This window comes from Trachurus trachurus, assembly GCF_905171665.1.
Source record: "Trachurus trachurus genome assembly, chromosome: 11".
Taxonomy (NCBI): Eukaryota; Metazoa; Chordata; class Actinopteri; order Carangiformes; family Carangidae; genus Trachurus; species Trachurus trachurus.
This window is the reverse complement of record NC_139904.1, coordinates 18989616-19010669: the sequence shown is the minus strand read 5'-3', so window position 1 is coordinate 19010669 and position 21054 is coordinate 18989616. Positions and strand designations below refer to the sequence as shown.

At 41.6% G+C, this 21054-nt stretch overlaps 1 protein-coding gene across 1 annotated transcript; it reads left to right on the top strand.

Annotated features, from left to right (window-relative positions):
• The first annotated feature begins 4791 nt into the window (after window positions 1–4791).
• cibar1 (CBY1 interacting BAR domain containing 1) lies at window positions 4792–12256 on the top strand. Its single transcript, XM_083981532.1, has 9 exons — window positions 4792–4922; window positions 5781–6015; window positions 6126–6194; window positions 7271–7372; window positions 7971–7978; window positions 8277–8412; window positions 9610–9723; window positions 10829–10948; window positions 11923–12256. Exons 1-9 carry the CDS (start codon window positions 4894–4896, stop codon window positions 12034–12036), a joined length of 927 nt encoding a protein of 308 aa, XP_083837658.1. The 5' UTR covers window positions 4792–4893; the 3' UTR covers window positions 12037–12256.
• Window positions 12257–21054: the final 8798 nt, after the last annotated feature.

The following is a 21054-nucleotide window of genomic DNA, read 5'->3' as shown; positions in this document are numbered from 1 at the left end:
GGAGTTAAAAGGGAACAGCAGTGAATTTCATATCTGAAACGTGGGATTCTGTCTGTGAGGAAAAGATCTGGAGCGTCTTATTTATATGTGACGGCAAAATAATGTACATCTAGATAAAGAATTCATTCAGGACCGAGGGGAAATGTTGCTGTGGTGGCAGTAGAGAGGATTGCTACATCACTGAATTTAATTCAAAGCTTTTCTGCGGTAATAAAGTTTCATTGAATGTAAAAGCTGAATTGAGCAGGACAGTCATCTTGATTGACTATGATGGATTCGGGAATTTAGCCGCGTTCTCCAGCGGAGCGTTTAATTGTATCTGAGAACAAATACATTTTTAATTCAAGGACCAGTTGAAAGTTATAACACTGGAAACTGAGTTTGAAGTACGGAGGGAAGAGTGATTTATTTCCCACTGGATATTTCGGGGTTAATTTCTGCAAGAGAGCAGCGCTGTGTCCCTCTGCCAAGTCAGAGGGAAGTGGCAGTTAAAGGAAGGAGAGCGAGGTTAGCCAAAATCAGCATGATGAGATATTGACTCTTGGCTTGTAATTTCATTTTATGCACCAAGTGGCAAACAAGATATCACACTGTTCATAATCCTCAGTGTCCCTGAACACACACACACACACACACACACACACACACTGCAGACTCCTTCTTGTTATTAACAGGGAATCCAAAGCCTTATGTGTTGCCTCCATGTGGGGGGGGGGGGTCTGGGGTGTTAACACCAGGACTTACACCTGAAGGGGTAGAGTCAACACACACACACACACACACACACACACACACATATATATACTGTATATACACAAGCACGCTGGGGGACACATACTTGGTTGCCCCCACTAAGTCCCCCCACGTCTGACATATGTCACTCCCAATCTGTTCAGCAGGCCACACTTCTCTCCGATGTCGCGCTGCCGCTGTGGCGTGGAGGGCTGCAGCAGGCAGAAAGAGAGAAACAGAGAAAGCTGAAGAGTGAACAAGAGGGCACAGAGGGACAGAGAAGGCAAGAGTGAGACAAGAGAGCATGAAAGAGGTAGAGAGAGCTGCTGCCGCTGCTGCGAGTGGTTGCTGCCCTCTCCTTGCTAATTGGTAGTTTGAAAACAACACCATCTGTTCTTTAAGAAAGTCAGATGCACAGTCTAAAAAGATGCCACCACTCATGAATACATTTACCAGCAGCCAAGTCAAACAACTCAACATCCCCAGGCTTCGTCTCCACGCAAAGATCCAGTAGGACGTCGACTAAACTGGCATCTGTTATATGTTTAGGGATTTTAAATCTAGTCCTGGGTTTCTGCCAGGAAGTCTTGAGAAATGTAAACATATGATGATGGAGCTGGTAAGAAGAGATGCGATTTGATGAAATATTTTTATGCATGGAGGAATACTTCACACACAGCTCGGGATCCACCTGTAACCAGGCAAAATCCACGCCTGCGTCTCAGGCAAATACACAGATGGAAGTGGATTGCCATCATGTGGATGACAGATGCAATCACACTAAGGAAACCAAGAAATTTACCCTGAGAGATGACGTGACTCTTTAGGAACATTTACATCAATAACTAACTGTGAAAAACTGACAATAGAAGTAAAAGGCAGTAGTTTTTCAACCTCCTCATTACACATACAAATCACGCTACCCTCTATCTATCTATCTATCTATCTATCTATCTATCTATCTATCTATCTATCTATCTATCTATCTATCTATCTATCTATCTATCTATCTATCTATCTATAGACTCACAGAGGTTTACAGTAGTACAGTAGTAGAGGAGTTGCACTTCTACTCATCAGTCAAAAGTTTGGACAGACCCTCTCATTCAGTATTTTTTTCATTATTTTCTACATCGTAGATTCACACTGATTGAAGACATTAAAAACTATGAAGGAACACATAAGGAATTGTGTAGTAAACACAAAAGTGTTAAACAAAGCATAATGTGTTTTAGATTTTAGATTTTGTAAAATCAATCACCTTTGCTTTGCACGCTCTTGACATTCATGAGGTCGTCACCTGTACTGGTTTTCCATTGGTCTTGAAAGAGTTCTCAGCGGTTTGTTTTAATCAACGTTTTTGCGTTAACAACATAATTCCATGTGTTCCTTCATAGTTTTGATGTCCTTGAATCAACTATGTATAAAGTAATAAAGAAAAACCAGGTGTGTCCAAACTTTTGACTGGTAGTCTATGTTTCTTGTGTTTTTCTCCACAGTTTTTGAGCTGTTTAAAACACAATAAAATTTTGATACGCTTGTGCAGGGACTTGAATGATAATCATGTTGACATGTTAAATGTTGCTTGATGCTGTTTAATCAGAGGTCAGAAAGACCTAAATATTGTTTTCCAGGGAATTTACTCTGTGATCATCACTAAACTAAAAGCATTGTTACTTAAATCAGCACAAGATGGCACGTATGCCATCAGATTTCCTGGTTTAAGATGTATGAATATGTTCATTCAAATTACCAAACAGAAAAAGAATAATCACGGTGTAATCAGCCACAGCAGGGGGAAGTTATATCAGAAACATTTAACTAAAAAACGAATCAATACCAGCATCAGCTGCATCAGAAACTATAAACCTGACCCCCTTGGGATTCCAGGCACACAGCTCGATGCAATGACCATGTTTTACATTGCCAATCTGTTACAGTGGGATCTCCCCTGCTTCAATCCCATGGATGATTAAGCGTGATAATTAAGGTTTTTGGACATTTTCCACAGAGGAGCAGACGTGGCAGCTGGTGACATTCATGCATTCCCAAACACAGAGGAGGGAATTACGATGAGGCGTCCATTCATTTCAACGATCACAAGGTCTGCTCTTGGCACCAGTTCAAAAACAGTCAAGCTGTTGTTTAAAAGGACTATTTGTGGCCCTCTTTGTTGCAATGTAGGCAATGTTCCTTGATCTATTTTGGGAATAATAGAAACCCTAGCCAAATATTTGGATTCATCCTGCAGGGGTGTACCTTTCCTACTGCCAGGGAAAGATAGCCTGCAGATGATCATGTTGATTGTTTGATATGTTGGTTAATATGACACAATATTAAAGATTGCATAACCTCTTTTATAGCTTGTCTGCGGTTAGTGTAATAAAAATCCAATCACATAATTTAACTGTGAGATCAGCGGGTGAAAATCAGGAAGGAATGAAGATATTCCTTAATAGCGATAAATGACATGTATATGGCAAGCGGATTTAACATTTAAAAGCTAAGTTTGACTATCCGGAATTAACATTGTAGATATCAACAACGTCTTTCTGAATTGTCGTAATTACATTTACAAAAATTACATTTTTCATTCAAGATATCATGTAATTCAGTTTTGCCTAGTCAAAAAGAACATTTCAGATATCCGCAACTACATTCTTCCTAGGACAAATGACGTCACTTTTGCCATTCATGTGTATGGGGTTTGTCATGACAGATACTATCTACAATTCAGTTGCAGATCCGCTATGTGACTTACGGATGTCTGTAACTGAATTACGACTATTCGTAATTCCAGTTTGAGATATCTTCAACCTCATTTTGACTAATTCCATTTACAGATATCTACAAAGTCATTTTGCCTAGTCAAAACTTAATTTAAGATATCTGACAAGGGACATGTAGATATCTTTAATTGCATCAGAATCAAATTGTAGATATCTCAAACTGGAGTTAATAGGCTACTAGTCGTAATTCAGTTACAGATAGGCTATCCGTAATTCACATAGCGGATATCTGCAACTGAATTGTAGATATCTGTAATGACAAACCCCATACACATGAATGGCAGAAGTGACACCATTTGTCCTAGGAAGAACGTAGTTGTTGTGGATATCTGAAATGACAATTGTGGATAGGAAGAATTTGCGGATATCATAAATATTCTTTTTGACTAGGCAAAACTGAATTACAGATATGTAAGATATCCAGTCTGGCTTTTAAATGTTAATGGCTTCCCATACATGTTGCACCTTTTACTATCAACTCCATGCTGCAAGAAACAATTACCACATTTACATGATGTTTTTTAATTCGGAATTAATTATTCTGAATTAAATTATTTTAATTCGGAATTAAAGCTCTCATGTAAACGGGGCAATTGTCAGCATTTAATTTTACTTACAGAATTCTGCCTGAAGCTCAGAAGACAGACCAGGTCCTACTTCAACCCCTTCTCAAAGACCAATCAGCATCTTGCATGGCAGCTCCATCCATGGTATAGGCCTACTGTGTGATAGAATGAATGCATTTTTAATTTTCTGCATATTCCTGCTGGACTCAAAGTGATGCAATGTAGGCAGCACATTATGGTCTAGGCAGGCACATGGTCAGTTTTGAACAATATCATACTTTTCATATAATTCATTAAATTATGAATTCATTATGTTTTTAATTTGTAAAATCGGATTTTAATCCGAGTAGAAACTAACAAGTAGCCTAGCCTAATATTTGTAGGCCTAATAGGTTACATTTTGAGAAACAGGCTCGTGGAGTAAACATAGACTAGAAGACAGGACAGGGCAGCCTGTAGCCTACTGTACTTGTGTATTTCTCGACCTTTTACTGCCTAACCTAACCAAGATATTTAATTTCAGCGAGCTCATCAAATAAAGCTATTCTTTCACCCTTTCTCGTTTCTTCAAAAGCTCCACACTGTTACTGTAGCAACAAGACCGGACCAGCGCAAAGAGTCAACAGGTGACTCCATTTCCCAGAATGCAGTCCTCGAGCGGAAACGCCCATAGACTCCATGGAAACGACAGACTGGCGTGCTAGCCTGGAAAATAGCATAATTAGCTAGCGACTCGGTTTGCATTTGCATGTCGATAAACTTTGCTGTTCACCGACTACATTAAGGTTTGCTGCGTTTGTGTGAAGATGAGTCGTACGCCTGACGCAAGAGCGAGGTAAGACGTTCACCACGCCTCGCAAAAAAAGAAAATAAAAAAAACCTCCGTTAACGGTACCAGGGCTTTGTAACGTTAACGTTAGCCTTCACAAAAAAAATCAATTTCGCAAGAGAAGCAAAGGGTGAAAAGGTGTGTAAGCTAGCTGCTGGTTACACGTTCAGAGGAATGAGTTGTTGTGCAGTAACGTTACCTGTAATCCACGATATCTATTCTCAAAGAGATTTCCATGCATCAGCCACAAACCGCTAAAGCGCAACGTTAGCATGGGAAATGTCCTTAACTGAAGTTAATCAAACATATGGGCTTTCAAGGTTTCACTGGCTAGGTGTCTGCATCATCAACCATGATAAGATTAAAAACAAAAACTGTACATCACTTGAACAGATGTTTCAGGGCTCCGGACTTCTTTTTTTCTCCCTCTCTTTTTTTTTTTACTAGGAGCACAGTGGCCCCTAATTTAAAATTTTGGGTGCACAAGCAGAAAATCTAGGGGCGTACAATCGACTTGCAAAGCAAATATTCACATTTCCTTTTCATTCATGATCCTCACACACATTGGCCTGCCACCTGTAATGACAGATTACAGATTATTTGAGTCTTCCATGTGTCACCCGTGTTTAAAAAAAAGACCAACAACAACAAAAACAGCACATTTACTGGTTGCACATGTGCAAGTAAATTTAAAAAAATACATGCACACTTTCAAATTTTAGGGGCAAAATGTACTTGCACACTCTCAAATTGTAGGGGAAAAATGCCCCCATTTAGGGCCAGTCTGGAGCCCTGTGTTTGGTTGTCCATGTTCTCCATGCTTGTTGAACTACTGTCTGATCAGTGCATGTTCACCCACTCCAGGGACAGCCAGACAAGAAAGATCCAGGAAAACATCACCAATGTGGAGAAGCACTTCGGAGACATGTGCCAACTGTTTGCTGCCTATGTCCGTAAAACGGCCAGGCTACGAGACAAGGCAGACCTCCTGGTCCGTGAGATTGGTTTGTATGCAGACACTGAAACCCCAAACCTGAAGAGGGGCATGAAGCAGTACGCTGACCACCTGGCTAAGATTCAAGACTATCGCCAAGCTGAGGTAAAACTACAGTAATCTGCCTTCTGGTGCTTTGACATCATTGATCATTTCATGTTTACAGCCACACACCCTGAATTTGTTCAGTAACCTAATGTGTTTCTGCCTTGTAGGTGGAAAGACTTGAAGCCAAAGTCATAGAGCCATTAAAAAGTTATGGATCTGTAGTGAAACGAAAAAGGGTAAGTGTTTCCACAACCATGTTGGCATCTGCACTTCAAAATGAGCCAAAAAAAAAGACAAATGACAGTGACAAGGCTTAATCCATAATCCCTTTGGACTCACTGTAATTAGTAAAATTATTCCTCAGTGAGGACAGTGTTACCAAATTATTTTACAATTAATTTTTGTAATGCAAATACAGTTACATATATGACATTTAACTTGTCAGAGCTTTGACATCAATGTTCAGATATTTATTTACATCATAAAACACCCCAAAGATGTTGAAGTATTTTACCTTCCTGCCCTGGCCCGTCTTTACACAAGTGTGTTTTAGTTGTATCTAAATTGCTGCGGGTTCTTTGAAGCGCACATTTAAAATAGAAATGTTCTGGCCGACAATGATGCAGTGACATAATCACCAAAATACTTTCTGGAGGGAGGGCATCATGTGGATCACAGATGGTTATGGTTGTTGTCAGTAGTACCACTGCTTGGCCACGTGAGGGCATCATTGAACAAGCCTCAGAACCAACTCACTGGTATGAAGCCTTTCAACTTTCAGAGCCTTTGACATACGGTGCTGCACTGAAATAGATGTACAGTATGCCATGGTCTACTTTACAGTTGTCAAAATGCAATTAAAAGAGTATCTGTTTTTCTTGACTTTTTTATTTTATTTTAATACTTTCAAACTGCCCATATGACAGATTTTTAACTAGTTGCAAAAATGATGGATTGTTTCTTAGCTTGATTTTCATTTAGTGCTGAATAAGTCATGCAACTATGAGAACGATTGTGATTGGCCAGAGAGTCGGAGTGCAAAATGTAATTACACCTGACTTAGTTATTATTAATTATTTGTCAAAGCGGAAATACTATCCTAAAATATCATTCAGCTTATGCCTTGAACATTACCAACAGAGTAAAGATAACACGAAAAATGTTTTAAAAACAAAATGGACTTGAGGATATAATTCGGAAACAGTGAGGTTAACCAAATCCTGGTTAGATTCCTCAGTATCTAAATACCTGACTATCATAGTTATTTCTCACAATGATTGCTGTGTCCTTGTGTGCTTGTGCATCCATGCAGGAGGATCTGAAGACGACTCAAAGTGCCAGAGACAGAGAAGCCAAACAGATGGCTCAGCTTGAGAGGACCAGACAAAGAAACCCCTCAGACAGACAGATCATTGTATCCTTCCCTTGTTTTTCTTCTATTTTCCAATTCTATAATAGCGAACAGGCAGGGGGACGTCAATGTTACAAAAGCTTCTTATTTTTATTTAAGTGCAGGGGACATCTCAGAAACTGAGTAACTGCTCAGAAAGTTGTTGATATTAATGTTTCAACAGGAAAATATTCTCAGCTCTGTATAGATTTTATAACCCTGTCAAGTTTTTAAATGTTTACTTTACATTTACTTATTATTTTCATGTTGTTTCCTTGACCAAGCCCTCAGTCTCAGGTTTGTGCCATTAAAACCTGTGCATCTCATCACTGGTGATCAATGCAATTCAGTCATCAATGAATCCTTGTTTTTTAAATACAGTAATAGCTACAGATTACAGATTGTTGTTTTTACTCTTTACCGTTAGTGTAGTACATTATGGGAGTGACCTGTTACTGATTTACAACTAAAAAAAACACTGCAGCTTCTCAACGACAGGAAGGTGCGTAGTCATTGTCAGACCACTTCTTCACATGTCAATCTAAAGCACCTGCAGGAAGTGAAAATAATAACAGCAGCTCATTTTTGTCGCTCCTCTGTTACTGTTTTAAACCCCAATTAGCAACAAGGGTGACATTACAGGAACTGTTACTTTCCCTTCCTGTAAAAAGAGCATATTCTGTCAATACCTGAAGCGACAGGTTGGACTGGAACTGCAGGTCCTTTAGTTTTACTAATGGACACTGGCCCAGTTTCAAGTGCATCACATTAATGACATTGGTGACTTTCTGTACTACAGAATACAAATTAGCATACACGTCAAGCATTCATTTTTTTATGTATTCAACCAACAACCACAAATTGATGCTGTTGGATTTTCTCAAACACTTTAGCCCTCTTGTGTTAGTGTGTTTGATATGTTTTGTAGTATGTTGGATTTTCTTTTGTTCTGCCATCAGGCTGAGAGTGAGCTCCAGAGAGCCACCATGGATGCCACACGGACCACCAGGCAGCTGGAGGAGACCATAGACGAGTTTGAGAAACAGAAGATCCGTGACATCAAGGTCTGCTGCAACAAACTTTGTTTAAACTGCCTGAAATTAAGAATTTTAGTTTCTGTTGTGGGAATTGTGTGGATGTTGAGACAGTGGGTGACACTGAAGTGAAACCAGACAGTTATAATTTCAAAGGTCTTTTTTGTCCACACTTCTTTATCCTCCTTCAGTTGTTGGAAACTATTCTTGCTTTGTCATTTCGGAACCTTGTTCTTCTTCATGTCTTGTACCCAGCAGGAAGTGGTGATTCATATCAGTAGTGTCAAAGGCTACTCAGTAGGGCTGGGGCAATTCATCAATGTAGTCAACGTAATTGAATACAAAAATACTTCGATTTGCATAACGTGTGTCAATGTTTCACATTGAAGTAATATGTCAACTCCCGGTCAAAGGATGGATCGAGAACACACTGAAGTAAAAAAAAAAAAAAAAAATCGCTCACAATCATCTAAAGTGCAAAAGTGTGGGAATATTTTAGGATGTGACGGTTTTGTTCACACTGACCCAACCGCACTGCATCCAGGCCCAAAGTTCAACCGGGTCACACAGTGTGCGCACAGGGTTAGGGCTTGAAGGGTTGGGCCTCGGTGCCGCTACAGTTGAACTGTGGTGCGGTCCGTTTGTTATGTGAATGCGGCCGGACCTCGGTCTGCTCCAACTGCCTGGTGAATGTCACAGGTTTCTCTCCATCCGCAGCCGTGCTTCATTTTTACCATCGGGCGTCATGAAAACATGGTCATCATTGAAACATGAGACTTGGTCAGTGGTGCGGCGTTTGGACCGGAGTGAAAACAAACATGTGTGAACGCGAACCGTCCCTGCTGAAAAATGAAACGCATTATTTGCACATGTGGTGCAGCATGTGTGAAAAGAGCCTTCTGTTCTTGCGGAGTACGTACAGGCCTTAGAGAGAGACCCGACAATGTGGCGGTCGGTAAGCGGAGAGGAATTATGAGACTGCAGTGCACACTTTGTTTCATTTTGTTAGATTCTTATTCTTGTAAGAGAATATGTTTGAATTAAATACTGAAATTAATTGGGTAAATTCATTGTTATATTAATCGAGTAAGAGAAAAATAATAAATAGAATAACTGATAAATTAATCGACTTATGGAAAAAATAATTTTCTGATTAAACAAAATAAATAAATAATTGTACAGTGCAGCCCTACTTATCTGTACTATTATCATATTCCCTCCCCACAGAAAATATTTGGTGAGTTTGTGACAGTGGAGATGTCGTTCCATGCCAAGGCCTTGGAGGTATACACCTTGGCCTACCAGACCATTCACAGCGTGGATGAAGATGAGGACCTTGAGGTACGTTATCCATGGCTTACTCATGTGCCAACATTACTGTGTGAGAATATGAGGTGTAATTATTGACCTGACATAATCACTGGAGTGTTACTGACAAACACTTGAGAAAAAAAAAAGATGTGCTTTTAAATGCTTTTTAAAAAAGGATGAAAGCCAATAAGTCTTAAATACACCCTCTTCTGTATACTTGATTAACCTGATATTTAAGTTTAAAGCTATCATGGTCTTTGAAACCTATTACTCATCCACTCATTGCTCATATGTATTAAAGAGTCCACACCCTTTAACTGATGTGGTAACTTTGAAGTAACCTGCGGTGACTACTACACAATTCCAGAGTCAGAGCTAGCTACTTTCTTCTGTTTACAGTTTGGTCTGAAGGGTTTACCGAACTATTTTGAGAGATAAAGCCTATGGTGAGAAAACAAAGGATCAATGATATTTAGCGAGCGTGGTTTCTCCGGCTGATGCCCTTGTGCTATTTTCCTCCACCCCTTGCCATCTCATCTGTGTGTTTTTGCACTGAATCATCTCCCTTCCATTCATATTGAAGTGAAACTCCTCACCCAGACAAGGCTGTTTTTCAGTGACTCATAGCACAAAGCATGGTAGATTGAATCATCTGAAAATGGCACAATGACAGGCATGAAGATAATCCTGATCAAGAGCCTTTGCGGAATTTTATTTTCTACAGCGGAAAGCACTGGTGCGGTTTAAAGGGTAGTTCGCTGTGTTATCAGTCATACTTTATGAGCTGCTTTGTTTACGTGTGATCCAAAACTGACTGTCAGCCCAGTTGTTGATGTGCTGGATATTCCCGACTGTAGAGTTTTTCTTCTTTGTGTGTTTTCTCTTCCGAAACTCCAGGTTTTCTTTATCTGTAATATTAAATACCCCAAATTTTCTATAGCACCCCTAAACTGTATATGCGAGCTGTATGCTCAGTCTGTGTTCACTGTGGCAACTTTACAATCATTCCTTAAAATCATGGTTGGCTATCTTGCAGCATAATCAGTACACACGTAGGCGTGTGTGTGTGTAGGCATTTCTCGTCTTCCCCTATGTCTCTCTGAAAAAGTCTAGCGCCTCCTACTGTCTTTGGCAGGTGTTCAGGAGTTCGCTGCACCCCCCTGACTACCAGTCACGATTAGACATAGTGCGAGCTAATTCCAAAACCTCGCTCGATCGGACCGGGTCTTTCCTGAGTACATCAGGGACCTTGCAGGTAAGACGCAGACAGTGCATAGACTTTTAATACCTGATGCAAAACTAGAATTTCCCCTGAAGAGTCCTCACTAACTTCTCTAACAAATGAAAGTTTCATTGTGATGATGAAATTTAAAAAAAAAAAAAAAAAAAAAAAAAAAAAATTCCTTCTTCCTTTTTTGTACCCAGTAGTTTTCCTCATACCAGTAGAGACTGGTGCTCGATAACAGCCAGTCTTATCACTGCAGCCAGTTTGTGTGTGGCATCACCCCAACCATCTTTCAGTCTGTATTTCCACATGTCATAACATGCCAGTAACATCATGCATTTCCTCATAGATTCACAGCGTTACTGCAGCATCTTAACGGCAGTAGTGCACCAACTTAACTCGTAAAATGTCTGGACAACTAGGACTCCCCTTCTCACCTAATGAGACATATCATTTGATATCTTTTGAAGAGCTGTACCTGCAGGATCTCACAGGGTGTGTTCAGATGTAGTAACTTCTCTACAAAGATGTCCAGATTGTAGAGTTCAGGGGCAGATTGCAACTAACATCAGTCATCAGAATGTGCCTCAAAAGCATCCTGCGTCACATCTGGAGATCGTGTTTTGTTTCAGTGAACAAGTTTGATTTAAATCTATGAAAAACTGCAATCACTGCTAAACAACAACCACACCTGTAGTCAGGGACATAGCTACAAAAAGATCCTGATACCCACTGGATTAAACTACAAAGAAAAACATGCTGGAGTAAACATTTTGACACAGAGTCTTAATCTTAGATTCTTCACATACCATGATATATATATAACTACAGTACAAGTAATGACAAATTTAACGTGGGGACTTTGGTGTCAGTGTGTTACGGTATGTTCTCACCTCTGTCTCTATATCTTCACACTTTATTGAGAAAGAAACAGGAGGAACCCAATTGTGCTTTATAACTATCTGTGCTTTAGTGGGACATTGACTGTTTATTCGTTGTCACAGCAACAAAGAGCTTGCAGTCGGCAGACGAGAGGAGAGGAGGAGGAGGAGGATGAAGATGAATCTGAAGAGGAGGATTCTTACAACGATGAAGATAAGGACACAGATGAAGATTAAATTCTCTCAAACTGTTTAATTGTGTGTTTGTCTGTGTGGAGGGGAGGGGGAAAAAAGGATATAAACTTTTCAATACTGTTAAAACTGAAAAGAAGAGCTGTGTCATTGCCAAAATCACCTCACTCATTGGTGGTCTAAGCAGTATTGTAGTGGCGAGGTAGTGTTGTCGTGTGATGTTTCACAAGAGAGCTTGTTGTTCTTTACTAACATTTGTCTTGAAAACTCCAACCAGTTTTTTTGTCTTTTCTACAATTTTATATCATGCACGTGGTGTCAAAATGCACAGTCAACGTTCACTCATCTTTATGTGTTCTGCATTGTTCCATTAAATTGCTGTTTCTATAAAAAAGTACATGGTGTACCCTTAGTCACTGTGTATACAAAAAAAATGCCTGCAGAGAGGTTGATTGTTATTTTAGAAATTGTTGGGAGTGTGAATCAGTCTAAGTGACAGTTACATGACGACTGCAGTTGAAAGTGACTCATCTCTTCCACCGACATGCAAAAGTGCCACTAATGAAGTCGGGGACATTTTGCACTGTGCTGTGTCTGTGTTTATCAGGATATAGATGCCAGTGCATGTGTGTGTGTGTGTGTGTGTGTGGCAGCGGGCATGTTTCTGTATGTGAATATGGTGCTGTATGAAACTAATTATGTGCATGTGTTACAGAATGTGTTGTCTGTCACAGTGGAGGCTGCTGCTACCGTGTCAGCTGATGGCTCCTATGTCTGTCTTGCATGAGTCATCCAACACATTTATCATTCCTCAGCTGCCCGTGTCATGATGAATACTTTTCTGCCTCTGGACTTGTGCACATCCAACAAATGCACATTACAGGTTTATATAATTTTTTCTTAGACAAACAATACGAGCATATTTACACACATGCATGCGATCACGGAGAAGAGTTGCTTTTTCAATGTAACAAACATGAGGGCTATCAAAAAACCTCCCTTACAGCAACACCGGTTATCGCAGTGATTCTGTGAGATAAAAGCTGCGTAGGTGGTGTGTCATCAGCCCTGCGTGCAACAGCACCTTAATACATATAAAAGGTTAATGTGTATGCAAACAGCCACGCTAGCGCACACTCACGTACCAGTTTGACTTTGGTGTACTGTGGATCTGAATGGCCTGTGTTGCAATGAGTCATCACCTATAAAGTGTGTGTGTGTGTTTGCGCGAGCGGGTGAGTCACAGAGCTTTTCCAATCGTCAGATAAACCTAAAGGTTCCACTCCCTGATCACAGGGTAGAAGCACATGGACGGTGTGGACCGGCAGCGGAGAGGGAAAAAAAAGAGAGTCTGAAAGAATCAAAGGAAAAGAATCATGAAAAGGCAAAGTGGTGAAAGAAAAGACCGGTCCTCCTGTTAGCCTAGAGTTAAAGGTACAAAGGGAGATGAGGTGGTTGTGACTCACTTGCCTGTTAAAAAACAATGGCTGAGAAACAAACACGGATACCCATGGAAGGAACCAGATGTGAAGAGAAAGGAGGAGCAGGAAACGGGGACAGTTGAGAGAGGTCATCCCTAACCCCGGGTCCTTATCGCTGAGTGAGCCGTTGCCCCCTCAGCGTCACATCACTCCTATCAAATTCAACACCCCCGGGCACACGTCAGCCTCATGCAGCTGCTTTCATATGCACTAACTTTCCCTTGAGCCCTGTGCTACTGATCTTACTTTGCCAGGAGCACACTCGTCTGTCATAGGTTTTATTTTTTTTCTCTGAACATCCATTTAAAATTGCTATTACCTTCCACACTCGCCAGTAAATGGAGCCTCACACCACCTACACTATAATAATACCATTTAAATAAATAATGCTTGGAGAAAACCTTTCCTTTGAATGGCCGCAAGGTGATTCACTTCCTCTGATCTGCCACCAGAGGGGGACATTTAAAGGTTTTCTCACCTGGACTGTGTAATTTGGGAAACCTGGATACGGAGACATTGTGTTCTTTTTCAACCTGTGGGTAGCTGCAGTGTGTACGAGTGCACTGCCTCTTATCAGTTGCCGCCGGAGAGAAGCAGGCTGATTGCATTCTGGGAGAAACAAACCTGAGCTTTGAACCGTGAGACAGAAACATCCCGATGTGCATATGTGTATTTTTAGCATTTAAAAACCTGATTTTATGAGTCAATCATTTAGGTCTCCACCTTAATGACAGTGCCGGTCTGGCTGAGCCACACAGCCTTTGCAAAATGATTCAACCCTTTTGATCCACACTTGACATTTACCGTGTTGGTGCCAGGACATGCCAGTGTTTTGTGTCTGCTTTGCCAGTTTGAAACTGTGAAACAGGTGGGGGATTTAATATTCCACCAAAGAAGCCGACACAGATTTAGAGCTACGCCTTGGAATGATATTTTATGTACACACCTGTCCATATTTTTGCTCCTCCAAAAGCTACAAACATTCTCCTGTGAGAGGATAAAGGGGGAACAATTCGTGGGCCGAATGCAGCGTAGTGACTGTCTATGTTGCAGGGGCATACAGTATGCGATCAGTGCTCCTATAGATCTGCCACACAATGAGGTTAGGATTCCTTCCTCTCTCCCTCTGACTCATCTGCAGACATCCCCAATGACGGGTGTGTTTGAATGAAGGGGAAGAAGAGGCATGAAAGTGAGTGTGATATGTGTTCATGTGTCAGTGTAACTACCCCACAACTTATTTTTGCAGGCACACAAGGCCAGAGGACATAGTGTATTTCTACGGTGTACAAATGTCAGCGGCAGCGTATATACATATGTGGATATATGTGCATGTGTGCCACAGAGTCCTACAGTACAGTTGTTTGGAATATTAAATACAGTGCTGTGCTGGCGGCTGTTATAAAATCAAGAGGCAGCATAGCCGGAGTGTGACTCACACACTGACTCACTGACAGTGCTGCCATTGCATGTGTATGTTTCTGTGTGTGTGTGTGTGCGTCTCACACTCTGTGGTTCCTCCGGTCGGCCCGCAGTGTGTTGCTGGTGTTCTAAGAACTCTGGACCCTGCCACATTCCCTGGATTTCACACCAGCAAACAAGGTTACATATGTGTGTGTGTCCTCTTTCCTATAACAGCATGTGTGAGTGTTGCAAAATATCCACATACTGTACTGATAGCTCCCTGCTAATTCAATTCAGCACGGCAAGGTTTCAATCTTCACATAAAGCATCCAAAATAGGAAAAAATGATAATACAAACTGCTCCACACAGAGGACAAAGGAGTAAAAGAGGTAATATCTGTCATTTATCATTTAAAAAATGTTTGTTTTAACAGCAAAAGTTTACAACAAAAACAGTTAAAACCCTTAGGTAACAGGGTTTTTTTTTTTTACATGTGCAAAGCCCATGTGTGTGTTTAAGCAAGGTTGCATGTTTTCGTGTAGAACCGCCAGAGCGCTGTATTGCGTGCTTCCAGTCACGTGTTTGCTATTACCAAGAGAGGGGACCTGGAGCTGCTCCTGAGTCTCCTACCAACATGTGTACGGTCTCTGCTCCTGCTTCTATCCCTCTTGATTTATGCACCGACATGAAAAGCAGTGTACCTGTTGTCAAGGCCGGTGAGTTACAGCAGTCACTGCACAGTAGCTGTCCCCACATTCCTGGATCACAGGTACAAACGTAAATCAAGGGGCGGGGATGCCTGCGCTTTAAAATACAGCAAGCTGGCCGTATTTTAAATCTGTATGTGTATTGGTGTGTGTCAGGCAGCGCTGGGCCTCTGTGCTCTGCTACACTATATCATCTGATGGTGATAAAGCAGAAAGTGACTTCTTATTTACTTTCTGCCTGATGCCTGATAGTGGCGTCATTTGGATATCCCCGCTCACGCTCAGCATAAATCACTGTTTGCAAAGAATAAGAGGGAAGTGAGAAACCTGGTGTATGTATATGTGGTTGTGGGCGTGTGTTCTCTACTGGCTGATTTTGATGTTATGTATGTTAGGTATGAATCTTTACAAAGAGACAAATACTGGAAAAGGACAAACATATGCAAAAAAAAGTGTTACTTCTCTGGTTTGAGTTTCAATTACAGATGACAGGGTTTAAGGGCAAGTTCTCATATAAGACAACAAATTATATCTAATGTTTTTTTTCATATACTAAAAAGAAGGGGGATCTGGTTTGGTACAAGGATATCGAGTCGTGTTAAGTCATGTTTACTGTTTGTGCTTCAGATTTGTGTGTGCGTTATGTGTTACTACAATATCTATGTTTGGCCTCATACCCGGTCTGTCAATCTTTCCCTCCCCATGGCTGTTGATAATGATGTTGAAATCACCCGCTTTCAAAAAAAAAAAAAAAAAAAAGAATGGGAAGGAGAGCGCGTGTGCTGTTTGTGTGTCTTGCATTAATGCGTTGCGCAAGACGCTTATCAGACAGAACCGTGTTGTGATCAGTGAGGGAGGCCTTGGCTTGGGCCCGTACAGGAGCTCACTGTCGCTGCAGCCTTGGCGTGTGGCCCTGTGTGTGTGTCTGTGTGTGTGTTATAGCTCGCCTGACGTCTGTGTCTTGTCTTGTTTTTCTGTCCCGTGCCTCTCATCAGCCGGCGGCCTGGTATCAGCGTGGGTCATGATTAGTCTGTTGTGTGTATTAGCCAACTTGAGGCTCCTGCCTGAGTGTGTTTACAGTTGGCCAACCACTTCCTAGTATAATACCGCACTGCTATCAGCCATAGCCTGCAGCCCATCAGCCTTATCTCTCCCTCAGTCCATTACAATATCAATCTATTTTTATGAACTTTACCTTTCAAAAACAATTTCTGAACCTTGGCCACAGATGATTTCAACCATTGACTGATATGTTATGTGAAGCTTCCACCTGCTCTGTCCTTTACAAATGTCTTTTCCAACATGCTTTTAGTTAAAGTAGATACAACAGCAGCCACCTGGTGCTTGTTGCCCACTCACTAACAGATCCCCATGTGAGTCTGAGCCAGAGGATGTGAAGCAGAAAGATAAACAGACAGGCAGAACATATGGCAGTTCTCCTGTTTTATTGTTCATCTTTCTTTCATATTTAGAGCCAACAAAAAGAACAGTAATACTCGTAGCGACTGTGGTTAGATTTCAAACCCAAAGCATATAAGTGAAGCCTCAGCCCCTTATGGCACATATTACAGTGTAAGTGATACTTTTTTCCCCTTCTCTCTACAAACAAGAGGCAGAGGCTGCTGCAGTCTGCATGTCTCAGGTAAGTTGTAGTTCACAGGAATGTGCAAAGTGGCTGAATGTGCTCCCCGGTCGTGAAGGGAGGGGAAGAAAAAAAAAAATTCTGTCGTCTGCAATTGCACAACAAAGGCCGCATTCTCCTTCCACATTTTGAAAAATCAGAACAGAGCATTTCCCCCCTCCCCACCGAACACACCCAACCCCCCACCACCCTCTCCCTAACCCTCCACCCCCTCCTCTCGTCTCACTCTCCTCCGGCTTGAAAAATAAAGTGAAACCAAAGACAGAATGTGACATGAGAAGCTGTCAGGCCCTACCCGGGTCAACAGCAGGGGGTCAAAGCTATGTCTGGAACACAGAGTCACTGAGTGATGTGTTAAGTGTCTCTCAGGGACACTTTAGTACATGACAGCATGGTGAAAAGAGTCTGTGTGTGTGTGTGCATACATGTACAATTTTGCCAAGGCTGAGAGGAGTCGATCAGGAAAGCTAGTCCCTTGAGTACATCTCATACCCTTGCAGACTTCGCTGACCTCCCCTTGCTCCCTTACTGAGTATCACACACCATGTCAAAGTACAGGCAGGACGCCAGCTACACTGTCTAACCTGTCCTTTGGAGCTATGCTCACAAACACAAGCGTATAATAGGAGCATCACAAAATGACAAGCAGACAGGAAGCCATGCGGGGACTCTCAACAAAAAAAAAAGGACATGGAAATAAAAAAATGTGTGAAGAAATACTTTCAGCGACACACACACACACACACATCGTAGCAGTGGCTATGAGACAGCCTGGGAACAGCTAGTCCACTAATGAGGTCTATCCCATGAGGATTTAGTACTACACAGAGGAATGCAGGCACTCCGCTCTCATGACTGACCTGCCTTGACACACACAGACACACACACACACACAGTCACAAAAACACACACAGACGGGGCTACTTTACTGTCCGAGAGCTGCCCTCTTGCACATGAATGAGAACTGATAGAAGGCATCCAAGAATAGGACACTTGTAATTTGGTAGGTACTGCATTAAAAACAAACATAACAAGCACACTGGGGAATTTGACACTAATTTGAGATGAGAGCAAGTAGAGGCAGGAGGAAAAGAGGGGGAACAGGGCTGAGAAAACAGAGTGAGTAGAAGGAATAAATAAACAAGGCCACGGCACGGTCAGAGAGAGAGAAAGCCATGCAAGGAGAGAGAGAGAGATGGAAAGATGGTATTATGAGGGGATGAATCTCAGAGTTTTATTTGCACTTAGCATTTGCTCTCGAGATTGGCTCATGTTCTGGATGTGAGAGCCAACTTGAGCAAGTTTACTAGAACAGATCTGGTGTCTGAAGCAGCCAGGCCCCGTCGCTGGAGGTCTGTCGACGGAGCCTGCTGCTAACTGACAGACGGGACAGCACGGGTGTACGTCTCTTGTCACGACTCCCTCCGAGAGCACACAAAGAAGCTCTCTACCGTTCAGAGAGAGAGAGAATTTTGAGTTGAGATAACTTCACAAGTGTGTTTCGAAACATTTGGAGGAGCCAGTGCACCAGCAGTTGCGTAGCCAACCCAAACAATTTGGAGTGTGAACACATCACTCAGAAGAACACAAACCGGGTTCAACGCTATAAACAGCACTAAAATGTAGTAGTTAGATGAGGAGCTTTGAAAAACATGATTTGTTTGAGAAATCCCACTAAACAAACAAGATTTCACTTGTTTACTATGGTCGGTATCTTAATTTAGTACGCTAACAAATGCCAACACAAGGCACAGCTGAGGCTGCTGAGGCGGTCAATAACTTAGTATCTGACCTGATGACGGCAAAAGATGAAGCTTCTAGCATGACTTCCTGATGGCACAAGCAGAAACAAGGGAGTTGTTCAGACGCACAGGTGTAACTCGCAGGCAGCCATCTTGCATTGGTCCACTCGCTCTGACCAGTCATCTGCACTAAAAAATGTACTCATAACTCGGTGAAATGTATATCTCGCATATAGCTATACTTGAACTCTTAATAGATGCAGTATCATAACTGCATTTCTGACGTTCATAACAAAACAAACCGTTTGAAAATCTGTCAAAAACTGAGCAAGTTTTGGTTATTTTAGTAGAACATGCACCATAGGTTTAATGCTCTGAGGGAGCGAGCGGACCGAGCCAAGATGGCGGCCATGTGGCGACGCTGTGTCATTGGGCAGCAGTGTTGGGCGAGTCATCTAGTCTTCTTTTATGTATCTATGAGGTGAAAGGTCATCTAAGTCTTTAGGATTCATCATGCGGGAACCATAAATATCAGAACAAAAAAAATGCAAACTTTGATGTGCTGGTGGCGCTAGATGAAAGTTCAGGGACAAAACCAAAGTCAAACAGATTTATCCTCCAAGAGCAATGAACATCTGTACCTAATTTCTAGGCGATCAGTCTGACAATGTTTGAGATATTTCACCTCAAAAGAAATGTCAATGTAATGGTTGTTCTAGAGAAAAAGTCAATCAGGTCAGTAAAGTTATGAGGCTGCTCCAGGCCGTGATGTCGACTGCTTTACAATTCTGTGACAACATGTAGATAAGGACGTCCCCTCCCATGGCTTCTCTGGTATAGCTACATGATCCACTCATGCTGCAGCATTATAACAATCTACAGTTTCCTGTAGCTGTTGTCACTTGACGTCTATCTCCAGGGCTTAAAGCAAAGGAAATGTCTGTGCCTCAAATGTGTTCAGGGGTTGATGAGAAAAATGGAGCTGTAGGCTACAAGTCACATGGCTGATGGCTTCGGCACATGAACAACAAGAACAACAAATGTGATCATTTTATTGTAAATCCTCACGATAACTTGAAAGATCCAAAATGAAAAAAAAATGCACATCTAGTCATCCATTTCTCGTTCAGAAACAATCATCTGGTTATTCTTTCCAAGACTAAGCACAAGTTTCACATGCAGCCATAAATAAATATCCTATCTATGGTATAACAGACCACAGCAACAGACACATGGCACATTCGGTGCAGTGCTTTTTCAGAGAGGTGCAGTCACATGAAATGTTGAGCTGACAATGAGCAGAAGTGTCAACAAAGTTTGTTTGTTTTTTGTGAATAACATCGGCCAAATTTTTTGCTTGGTGACAATAAAGAAAAATATACAAGAATATTTAATTATGTATTTTTGAGTCTAAAATGGCTGCGGCCTCACACCAGTATTCCAGCACAGTGCCAGTGGACTTTAAACCCTGAATATCACAACTTCATTTCACAACATAATCTGACAATTACAGTGGTAACACAGTCACAAGAGCATTTTAGCAGCTTGGCCAATCATAATTAAGGACTGGGAATGTTGTTTGTTTTTTTATATTTAAAATATGGATCCAACCTCTGGACACCGTGAATGTCTGTTCTGTTCATGAAGGCGGTGGGATATTTCAGTCTAAAGCAGCAGACTAACAGTCTAGCATACCACTGCTACAGTATACCATCGCTAATGTATATTGTATATCATACCTAAGGCCTATCTTCTTTGTACAGTGGTCTGGTTATTGTTAATTGTGACTGTTTTCATTAATGGTGTGTAGCGTGGTCTGTGTGCTACCCTGACAATGACAGTGTGCAACCACTGTGCACCCATCCCTGGAAATAAACACTGGGCCACTGGTAATCGTCCCTGTGTCAGCCATGCGTAACACCATGTCACAGCCACCGCGCATGCTGAATGCCTCGCAGGCCTTTGTTTTGGAAAATGTGGCAGGGTTGCCATGGAGCCAGTGTTTGATCTATTGTAATTAACCGAGCCCATTGATTGCACAACACTTCCCCCCTGGCTCGTCTCCATCAGTGGGTAGCTCTGGATG

Bases quoted from the DNA above. Each gene is read 5' to 3' on its own strand.
- cibar1 (XM_083981532.1), top strand. From the start codon at position 4,894: ATGAGTCGTACGCCTGACGCAAGAGCGAG. The intron at 4,923-5,780 runs GTAAGACGTTCA...CACCCACTCCAG, and splicing joins ACGCCTGACGCAAGAGCGAG to GGACAGCCAGACAAGAAAGA. The intron at 10,949-11,922 runs GTAAGACGCAGA...TCGTTGTCACAG, and splicing joins GTACATCAGGGACCTTGCAG to CAACAAAGAGCTTGCAGTCG.